The sequence below is a fragment of the Sorghum bicolor genome, chromosome 8 (assembly GCF_000003195.3).
Source record: "Sorghum bicolor cultivar BTx623 chromosome 8, Sorghum_bicolor_NCBIv3, whole genome shotgun sequence".
Lineage (NCBI taxonomy): Eukaryota > Viridiplantae > Streptophyta > Magnoliopsida > Poales > Poaceae > Sorghum > Sorghum bicolor.
The window spans coordinates 11,558,050-11,569,194 of NC_012877.2; the positions used below are offsets into that span (position 1 = coordinate 11,558,050).

Genomic DNA, 11,145 nt, shown 5'->3' on the forward strand with positions numbered 1-11,145 from the left:
CTAGGGTGTGGGTGCACATACCTAGAGGGTGGATATCACTATGATTTACTTGCATGTGGTAATCATAGTGATATCCATACAAGAGAGAGCTTGAGTACCAATTACCAATTATCATAGGGTACCAATTACCACATGCAAGTAAATGATTTACCCACACCTAACCTCACACACTACCATACCTAGAGGAGACTGGCCAAGTCGAGCTTGAGTTCATTGGATACGATATCCCACTGGATGGAAAATCGAACAATGATGACCTTACCATCAATATACCTTGGTGAGATCATTGAAGGGTGGTAATTGGTACCTTGGATGGTGGGTGCATGGTTAGGGAGAGCTTGAGGGTGTGCTCGAGGCCTTTGGAGATACTTCGTAGGGGGATCAAACTTGCTGGTTATTGGATGGCCAGAGCTAGCGATCATTGATACCCATGTTGCATGTGTAAGCGGCACAAGCAAGTGGTTGCTTGGCACTTGGCATGTAGGGGAGAGTTGCTTTGTTCTAAGGTGAATCTAAGTGTTATTTTCTTATCACACTACTGTAGTCACAGTTTTCACATACGGATAAAAACAATTTTCAGAGGCAGGCAGCGAGCCCACCTCTGCTTCAACGCTGATGTAAAGCACTGAAAGCCCTAGTTTGGTTTTGGATAATTGATGAAACCCTAGTACTAACTTCTATACTAAGTGTGTGTAGACTTAATGAGGTTGGTACATGCCAAGTGATGATCATGATGATAATGGTTATGACCACAAGGTGATCAAGTGCTCAACTTGAAAAAGAAGAAAGAGAAAAACAAAACCCTATGGAGTTCAAGGCAAAAGTATTGTTTAGGGTTTTAGTTTTGGTGATCAAGACACCATAGAGGGTCTGATGACATTTAGGATAGATAGCCATACTATAAAGAGGGGAATTCTTTGGCTAAGCGGTTATCAAGTGCCACTAGGTGTCATTGTTCTTGTGCATGCATTTAGAACCTAGTGAGCTAACCTAACGCCTTTGAAGAAAATGATTGTGAAAAAGCTAACACACGTGCACTTGTTGGTACACACTTGGTGGTGTTAGCACGCTTTGAGAAGGAGGTGGAGGTTGAAGGGTAGAGACGGGTAGGGTTCCTCTGCGGGATTCGACGCTTTTTGAGAAAATGAAATGTATATTTTCTATTGCGCTGGTGGGAAATTTCGAGAAGTCGCGGGAGTGTTTCTCGACCGGACGCTGGCCCAGAGGCACCGGACGTTGTGTCTGTGCGTCCAGTGTGCAGGCAGTGCCTAGCTCAGCTAGGGTTAGGCACCGAGCGCCAGGCACCGAACGCAGGTTAGACCATGTTGGAGCGTCTGGTGTTTTGAGTCCGGTGTTCTGCGCTTTTGCAATGCTCTCTTGGTATGAGACGGCGAGCACCGGACAATCCGGTGCTTAGCGTCCGGTGACCCCGCGAGTTTGCAGACCTCCCTGAGTTTAAGTCCGGTGAGTACCGGACGCGTCCGGTGGCAACTTCACCGCGTCTGGTGCTCTGCAGGTGACCGTTAGAGATCGACGCGCGAAAGTGGAAAGGGCAACACGTGGCTGTTTCTGGAGCACTGGACGCAGGAGTTGAGCGTCCGGTGCCTCCTGCTTGAGCGTCCGGTGACCCCGTATTTTGCCCAGTGAAAGAGCCAACGGCTCTATTTTGTTTGAGGGGCTTATAAATACGTGTTGGCCGGCTTAGGGCTTACTCTCTTGGTATTCTAGCATACTTGACATACTTGTGAGCCTAAGCAAACACCTCCCACTCATCTCCTTCATAGATTATTCATCTTTGTGAGATTGGGAGTGATTCTATGTGCATTTGCTTGAGTGATTACATCTAGTGGCACTTGGGGATCGATTTGGCTACGGTGTTCTTGTTACTCTTGGTGGTTGCCGCCACCTAGACGGCTTGGAGCAGCGGAGGAGCATTGGCACAAGTTGGTGATTGTTCGTGGCCATCTCCCGGTGATTGTGAGGGGTCTTGTACCTTCCTCGGCGGAGAGCCGAAAGGTAACTCTAGTGCATTGCTCGTGTCATTGAGTTACCTCACTTGTGGGTAGGTTCTTGCGGTGTTCTAGTGAGGACGAGGTTCGTGCTACACCTCTTAGCCGCCGAGCCACCAAGTGTTGGTCGACACAACGGGGACGTAGCGTGCCGGCAAGCACGTAAACTAGCACATTTGCATCGAAATTATTCCTGGCAACGTTTCCTGGCTGCCGCTCCTAGTCTCCCAACTCACATCGCATCGCACCGCTCCGCATCGCACCAACTCCCGACCCTAGCGTCCTGGCTTCGGCGACCGGTGGGCAGTGACGACTGGCCAGCCCGATGCTCCGGCAGCCGGCGATTTCCACAGTTTTGCTGCTTGAGGCAAGGTGAGCACATACACTAGCATATTTGCATCGAAATTATTAGAGAAAATGGCACTATGACACTATGTTCAGATCTACGTTGCTTAAGCCTTGTTTAGTTCTCTACACGAATTTTGTTTTAGCGATGTTTTCGTTTGTATTTAATAATTATTGTCTAATCATAGACTAACTAGACTTAAAAGATTCATCTCATAAATTATAGATAAATTATGCAATTAGTTATTTTTTATCTATATTTAATACTTCATGCATGTGCTGCAAAATTCGATATGATAAAAATATTAAAATGTTTTTAGTTTTTGGGTGGAACTAAACAAAGCCTTGTTACTATTGCACATTTGCATCAAAAAATTTTATATATACTCGGAATACCCAGCCATAAAATCCTGGCTCCGCCACCGGTCCCAACTCAATTGAAGCAAGTTTATTTGTCCAAATATTTTGAGCTCGTTTATGTTATAGTGGTTACTGCTTACACCACCGTACCATGCATGGAAAGAGAGTCGTGTGTACCAAAAACCTAACTAAGCCATAATTATTATCTAATACAAAATTTTGAAAAGAATATAGGATTGGCACATTTTTACCGCCACCACCACCACTAGCTGCTCGTGATCAGCAGGGAAAGAAAAGACTAGACTAGACATGACCGTCTCAAAGTCAAGCTCACTTGTGTCAGAGTTTTTAATTGGAATGCTTGCCTGTCAGAGTTGGCATGGTCATTAGTCACAAAATAAAAGCAAGAGCTAGTAGTAAAAGCCAGTCATACGGCACAGATACACCGCACCAGGCGCTGATGATGCAGTAGGTCAAACATGCATGTGTCGAAGGCTAAAAGAAATTACACAAGAATAGAAAAGCCCCTGTTAGAGTCAAGGTCGTCTAATAATAATAACTTTGGTTAGTATCATGAGAGCCAGTAGAACTGTAGAAATTAAAAGTGACATGTGCTGGTGAAAGCTGAAAGAAGAAACACTCTTAGTCAAGGTCGTCTAAATAAAAGTAGAGGCAGTAGACCAGTACGGCAGAAACGCGTATCGGTATGTCGGAGATGTGATGAAGGCTGAAAAAAAGACAAAAATAGAAAAATCTGACTTAGAGTAAAAAAAATCATCTGTACAGTGTTCAGTGTTGTTTTTCTTTTGCTGCCGGTCACGTCAGAGTGTATTTTTGGTCGCCTGTCAGTGTTATTTTTCCCCCTGAATGCCAGTCAGAGTTGATAAAGGTCATGATCGTGGATGGTAATGACCAAGGCATGCACTGAAGTATCAGGAGAGTAGTTCCATCGCAAGTTCTCAGAAGTCTGAACACAACTGCTCTCAACTCTCATAGCCGTCCCATAATATAATTTAGAGCGCACACACTGGATGGAAACCGAAATTGTTTTACAATTTCCACTGGACGAATAAAGATCTAGTATAAGTTGGCGGCAGTTATATTTTTTTCTGTTAGAAAAAGGCAGCAGTTAGAGTAGGTTATGATTCTTTGACTCGGCTAAGCCAGTAATTTTGAAGCTTCAATAAGATGTTCGTTTGCTCTTAGTTTTCTAAGGCCAGTCTCAATGCATGTTTCATGAGAGTGTCATGCACATTAAATAGGGTGCCACATAAGAAAAATTGCTGACTTGACAGAGTTATTAATTGAAGGAGTTTCATCAGATGAGAGAGAAGTTTCATCTCCATGAAACTCATATGGCTCGGTTACCTAATTTATAGTTTTGGTAACTGTGCCATAAAGCTATGCATCGAGACATGGCCTAAGAGGACTCTTGACTTGAGGGCTGTTCAATTTTTTTTTTTCCACCGCTCAGTTCTCAGGACTCGTCACAGTAGCCACTCTGCATCCACGGCAGTGACCTTTGAAGGCTGCAGTTTTAGTCATGAATTGGATCGGCTCTTATAGTTAAGATTAGACAAAGCTATTTGTGCTGATCGGCCCCTTCAATTTTGCTGTTGCCTAGGCCCAGGAGCAGCCCAGGCACCCGTTGGCGATTTTGACAACCTATTTATTTGGCCAGATTATTTTAGTTTCAATTTCATTCGGCTTATCTATAAAATTTGCTATTTATTTGGCCAGATTATTTTTGTTTCAGTTTCATTCGGCTTATTTACAAAATTTGGTTTGTCAAGATTAAAGCTCTCATGATTAATAAATGATTAATCGGTTAGCTAAAGGTTGATTAGTCTAATTTGAAAGTAATAACCAAGCTGGCCGGTTAAATTCAATATAATTATATGGTTGATGATAGCAAACCAAAGAGACAAAGGCCAGTTGCAGTGTGTAAACGCAATGAAATGCAGCTGTGTACTCCTGCATAGAGCCTTATTCTCAGTGACATGCAAACATATATATAGTAAGCCCAGGCAGTCATGAGACGGCTTTATTGTCGGTGCTTGATCATGCAGGAGCAAACACATAGGAGAGATGTGTTTTCTGTCTTAGCTACGTATTTTAAGCATTAGTTCATGGATGAAACAATAGAAGGAGAAAGAATTATGGTTAGCAAATCTTATTCAAACTCGCAGGCTTCAGTTTTTTTTCTTTTAGAAGGAACCACATGATTCCATTAACCTTGTGATTGTGAACCAGAAATATCACTAGTCACCAACACATGATTAAAAACTGGTAAACTACCAGCATCAAACATCACATCATCCTGATGTAGACTACCTGTTCTAGCTAACTCATATGCTACTTTATTACACTCATGTACGCGGTATATGTACCACTCTAACATCAGCAAACTCATCAGAGTTCTTTGAGCTGTAATCCTGTGACTGCATAGCCAACAATCTTGTAGTCCTGTGCCTGCAAAGCTTGCTTGACGATTAGCACATCAGTTTCAAGGATAATCTTCTGAATACCAATGTTCTGCGCCGCTTTTGCTACCTGAACCTGAATGCATGCCACCAATTCAGCTTAGCAGCTTGCCAAGCTTCCAACACATGGTTTAATCTCCCTGCACCAGCCGGAAGGACCTCGCCAACGTCATCCCGGATTATATAGCCCCAACTCCCTTGTGCTCTCTCTTCTATGAAGCCACTATCCACATTGATCTTTACAAAACCAACTGGAGGTCGACTCCATTTTGGTCTGAACTGTACTCGCAGCACAGGTTGATGCGTGGCCTTCAGCCTTCTGAATTCCTCAAATTGTCTCATGATCAACCAAGCTACTTCCTGCTGGTTTCTTCTACAGTCGCCTGCCCTCACTTGGTTTCTTCCCCACCACCAGTTATTCAGGAGCAGCGCAACTTGACTACTCTGGTCAGCTGACAGTGCCAAGACGCGCTATTTGGCGTCCAACAAGAAACTGAGGTCTCCTCTAATCTGCTTCAGACCCAATTCTGGAGGGCCTTCTTTCCCCATTTGGGAAGAAAAAAAAAACCCCAAATTACATATTTGTTTAAAAAAAACGACACGTTAACTGTTGTTCCTCTGTAAACTACCAATGGATGTATTTGGAGCTTTTTACAAAGCTAACATTGGCTGAAATCTTATTGCCATGGAAAGAAATCTACAGCTAATTTTGAGCCGATGATCCACAACAACTAATGGATGGAGCAAGCGTGGTGACCAAGCTACAGTAGGCCTCAATGGCAACAAAATGATGGCAACGAACTGATGATCCTTTCAAACCAGTATTTAGCCATTTTACAATAACACTATTCACAGTCTAACCCCTGAAGCAACAAGGAAGCATCCTTGACTGAACTGGAATTAGATGTATTTGCAAAGTAACTAATAAATGGTCACTGTTCTTTCGTATAATCCTCCTTTTGCGTAGAAGAAACAACTCTCCGTTTGCAGAGATTAGCTTTTACAAACACTTACTATGCCATCCACACTTATCGTACCGGCACGGTAAAAAAAAGATGCCGGCCATGTGTAACACATGTTCAGGAAACTTGAGCTGAAGTACTTTAGGAGCTGAACTAGGACATCAAGACAACAGAAAATTAGTCTAACCAGTGGTGTAGTTTGCAATAAGGAACTTGCTTTTGCTGGCTTGGTCCTCATGCAAATCTACCACATCTTTCACCTTCTCAACTAGCTCCTCCAGACCAGTGACTCCGAAGCTCTCATAGTCAATTATCTTCTTGTACCGCTGCTCATATAAACTCTCGAAATTACCAAGCGGAACAGGGCAGGCGTAGCAAACAAGAAGCTCCTGAATCTCCCTTCTGAAACTGTCTAGATGTTCATTAAACACATATGTGCCATCTATATCTGGGTTGATATTTGGTTCATCCTCTGACAAATCATCTGATGAGCTGCCCAACTGCTGGCATGCTCCTATCGTGCTTTCTTCAAGAACAGAACTTCCTGTGCTTTTCTTCTTCAAAATGATTGGCGTACTTGAATAGTTCTTCAGGTTCCTATCACCAGAATTACAGAGGCAGATCATCTTTCTATGACCCTTACCTATGACAACAAAAGAGTCAGCCAGCTTCTCGAACAGATGAACAAGCTTAACAGCTCCATATTCTGATACATATAGGTGTCTGCCAAAGAGTTTTAGATACTCTGAGGGAATACGGACAAGTGGGACACATCCTCCAGATAATTCAAACAGACGTATTAGTTGACCCTTCAATCCTTGAAGATCACCAGGACGAACCCACCATGACTGCTCATCTGTCAAACTTTGGTTTGTCTCAGGACTTTCACTCGGACCACATGAAAAATTATGAGGCCTTGATGATGTACCACAGTTCCCATCTTCAACAGTATACAAAGCTTTGCTTGGTTCTCTAGTTGTCTGGAAAGTGTTATAGCAATACATTTGGTTGATAGGAGGTCTGCCAACATATTCATTCCTTGACGTTCCAGTATATATAATGGCCTCCTCTTCATTCTGATTGTCAGGGAACTGTCCCACATTCCCACTGTTGACATAACATGGATAATCAGCCAGACGGCGCACCAAGGACCTAGGGATCACAATACCTTCACCACGGGCAAGGCTAGGCCAGTCCCATACAAAACTCCCGGCACTGCTCAGAGCTGATGAGACAGTAACTGAAGATGGAATGGAAATGACAATGGTGTATCCGCGCTGGCCAAGTATATGCAATGCTGGAGCAAAGTCCACATCACCAGATATGAGCATAATTGATGATGGTGGGCGATTGTCAAGTGCAAAGAGGAACATATCAACCAGTATAGCCTTATCAGCAGCATCTTTACGTCCATTAGGAACATCAACAAGTTTGACTCCAGTTCTCTGGCATCCCTCCCTGAGTCTCCTTGGGAAAGCATTGAAATCTCCATAAGCAGACAGCATTGTCACAGCACCCCTAACAACAGGATGCATGCGCAAAGCCATCCTAATATTGCCAGCAACATCTTCTGGCCGTACATCACTTGGAACAGGACAGTTCTCAATGTCCCAAAAGATAGCCACAGGACCAAGAACAGCATTTGCCTGGCCATTTGTTTGTGAATGCTCCATATTTGATCTAGACATCATCATCATGTTGAGATCTGGTTCCGACGCCATAGCTTTTGGTGAGAGTGAAGTGACACAACTAGCCATTGCTTTATCTTCAGAAGACATTATGTTACCTGCATATCAAAACGAAAGATAAAAGGTTCAGAGCATGAAGCAAATAAATGCAAGTGTGAAGCATGCAGTGACATCGGCAGCAAGTATTATGCAACAGGAATGTAAAACACCTCAACCAACAGCATGTCACAGTTGAGATATCATTTCCTGCACGACAAAAATGCTGTTTCATCCATCTAACAAACTATCATGTCAAATCAACTTGGGGTTCCTCTGTATGATAATCACATATAATTTACCAAATAGATATTATTCTTTGCTATAGATAAAGAGGGACTATTTCATGCCCACAGCTAAACAGTGGCATCTGACCTGGTGGAATCAACATTTAATTATTTACAGTAGATGTGCTAGTTCATCCAGTTTTGTCACTGCCACCGCTAGCAAAAGATATCATACCTCGTGACTAAGTATAGTATGGACATACAACCAAAAACAGAAAATAATGCAGGAGATTAACAGGGACAAGAGAACGCCTCTGTTCTGTTATGGTTGCATAAAGCTCAACTGGGGTATGAGATGACTACAAAAAAATGTTGGTACACTAATTGTATATAAACGTATACAGTCATGACACGGAGGAGTAAAGTGTTGATAAATCTCCATGAAATTATCCTAATAAGTAGTATCAATCAACCACCAGTACTTAAACTATGTCATGAATAACAGCTACTCAATTGCATACAACAATTTAGTTTAAGTTGTTTATGTCCTATGTGTCACTGATATGGGATAAAACTGCAGATAACGAAATGTTATTTCTTGAATTTTCTGGGTTCTTTTTCTCCAAAAATTCAGTGTACTATTCAAAATATGGAGGCATAAAGTGCAACGAGTGCAAAATCCTTGTCCTTGAAAGGATAGTACTCCATCAAATCCATGTCAAAGAGATACTCCAAAAAGTTGAATAAATAGTGACAATATGAATAAGTTAAGAAATGTACACCCCTAGGCAGGAATAGAACATATAACATCCCGTACCATCAACTCCCCACATCTCCCAGAGATAATAGCCAAGCTTAACGTAATCCATGGCATTTACAAGGAAACATTCTTTATTTGGTTTATATACTAAAATATATTGCTCCGCAACCAACTGTATTCAATTTGGTGGTGAGATGAAGGGGCTAAACAACATAAATAAAGGAGAAAATGAAAAACTGATGTCATCAGCCAATCAGAAATGACAAAACAGGGAACTAATACGAAACTCAAAGTGTCATCTAATTCCAGAGAAAGTTTACTGCAATCAACTTAGTAGCGTATATTTGCTCATTTGAATTTAGTTAGTGATAAGAGTTTACAACGGTTTGCTCATTTGAATTTAGTTAGTGATAGGAAGACAATGCGCGATGACAAGAAACTAGACAGGCAATTGCACTACATGCCAAAGCTTTGAAATGAACTCAAATTGGTTAGTAGAAAAATCCGTCCATATTTTGGGATCAATTTCAGGTAGGCACAGACTGTACATAGAAAGTAACTCAGCTAACAAGCAATGGCAGTAACCTAGTGCTGGACATGGAAGAATTAATATGTCCACATTAAATGACCCGTTAATTTTGCTTCATTGAAGAAATAAGCATGAGCATTAATTAATTCATTGAACATAAACTCCAAAGCTCTATGCAATAGTAGATACCCTGCTTCGAAATTAAGTACATCTGCAGGTGCGTATATCACAAATCATGCCAAAAACTGACGGCACTGCAAGATTCATCAGGCGCATAGCCACACCTAAACAGAGCAACCACGACATCATCCTAATGACTAATGACCTAAGGCGCCGTTTGGAAAACGGGATATGAGGGGTGGGAGAGGAGGGATGGAAGCTGGTTCAGGGGATGATGGGAAAGGGGAATGGGGAGGGCAGGGAAACGGAAATACGGACCTCTAATCACACCGATTCTATGCCGTCGGGAGCGAGCTCCGCACGCCGCCGCAGGTTACTGCCCTCCGGTGCGCTCGGCCGTCCTCAGCCTGGAGCCGCGCTCGCCTTCCACACGTCGGACCGGCCGGAGCCGCCAACACCTCGCTCGCGCGCGTCAGGACGTCGGAGCCGCGCTCGTCGCAGGTTGCAGCACGGGCTAGGACTCGGAGCTGTCGCCTCCCACTCGATGAAGGGGACTGGGAGGGGGACGATGGAGATGACGCAGGGCCACTGAGGCAGAACACAAGAAAACGGGAGGCGATGGGGGGAAATCCCCTTGCTCAAATCGCAACGAAAATTAGGTCGGATATACTCAGATTGCAGGGCGTGCAAAACAGACCGGTTCTTACCAGCAGAAGGAACGCTACTCCGTGGCGGACGTACGGATCTCCAGCAGCGGCACGAACAGTAGGAGATGCCGGAAGCGCGCCCGCCGGCGGGGTTCCGTGCCCCCAGAGAAATCGAGGTGAGGAGGGCGGGGGGAGGAGGAGGGGGCGCAGGCTGCGAGGCTTTTCTGCGGCGGCGGCGGCGGCGGCGGGGACAGGAACGTAGTATGTCTCAGCTGCCTATTTCGGGGAGGGGGTGGTTGGGTCTTTCGGCCGCCCGATCGGTGGATCGACGGCGGTCGCCGGCGGGAGGAGGTCGGTTTGTCGAGGGAAGAGACGAAAGCAGAGGAGGGGAGGTCGGCGATTTCGCAATTCGCGTCAGCACGTGATGATGGATGGTGGATTGATGGATGAAGATCAACAAAGGGAAAGGATCGGGATGCCGGTTCTGGGCGGTGGGTCCGGCCTGTCCAGTGTCTGTAGAGATGTTGCAAGGCGGTCCTTGGTAGGCACGGATATTTTACGACTACGAGGCTCATATATTTCACGTTTGTCGGACGACTCATTTCACGTTTATCTGAATCTACACGTAATATATTTTTAATTGATTTTTTTTGCAAATTTTTTAATTGATATCTAATATTAAAGAAATAAGATTTCTTCATCCGACCGACCGTGATAATTTGACATGGCCTAATATGAATTGGCCCTGCGATGACCATGTGAGTTGATGTGAAATTGTGTGGGTTTAATGCCACCTAGTAGTTATTAAAGAGGGTGAGAGATTATGCAATTTGGTTACACCTTATTGAGGAACATGGGTAAACCTATATGCAGTGTTCATAGTCAAATTAGACATGTCTCAGACAGTCGAGATTGAATCTAAGGACTCATCAAGGCATGTATGATTCCTGTCACCGCAATCCACACCACAGATACAGCT

General features: G+C 43.8%; 1 protein-coding gene across 2 annotated transcripts; it reads right to left on the bottom strand.

The window, feature by feature from the left end:
• LOC8058147 lies at positions 4,977 to 10,599 on the bottom strand. 2 transcript variants are annotated; one of them, XM_021446406.1, is made up of 3 exons: positions 10,227 to 10,599; positions 9,838 to 10,107; positions 4,977 to 7,945 (listed from the first exon to the last, which is right to left on the bottom strand). In XM_021446406.1, the coding sequence occupies exon 3, from the start codon at positions 7,935 to 7,937 to the stop codon at positions 6,342 to 6,344; it is 1,596 nt and encodes a 531-aa protein (XP_021302081.1). In that variant the 5' UTR covers positions 7,938 to 7,945; positions 9,838 to 10,107; positions 10,227 to 10,599; the 3' UTR covers positions 4,977 to 6,341. The 2 variants fall into 2 exon arrangements, with proteins under 2 accessions (XP_021302081.1, XP_021302082.1); XM_021446407.1 differs by lacking the exon at positions 9,838 to 10,107.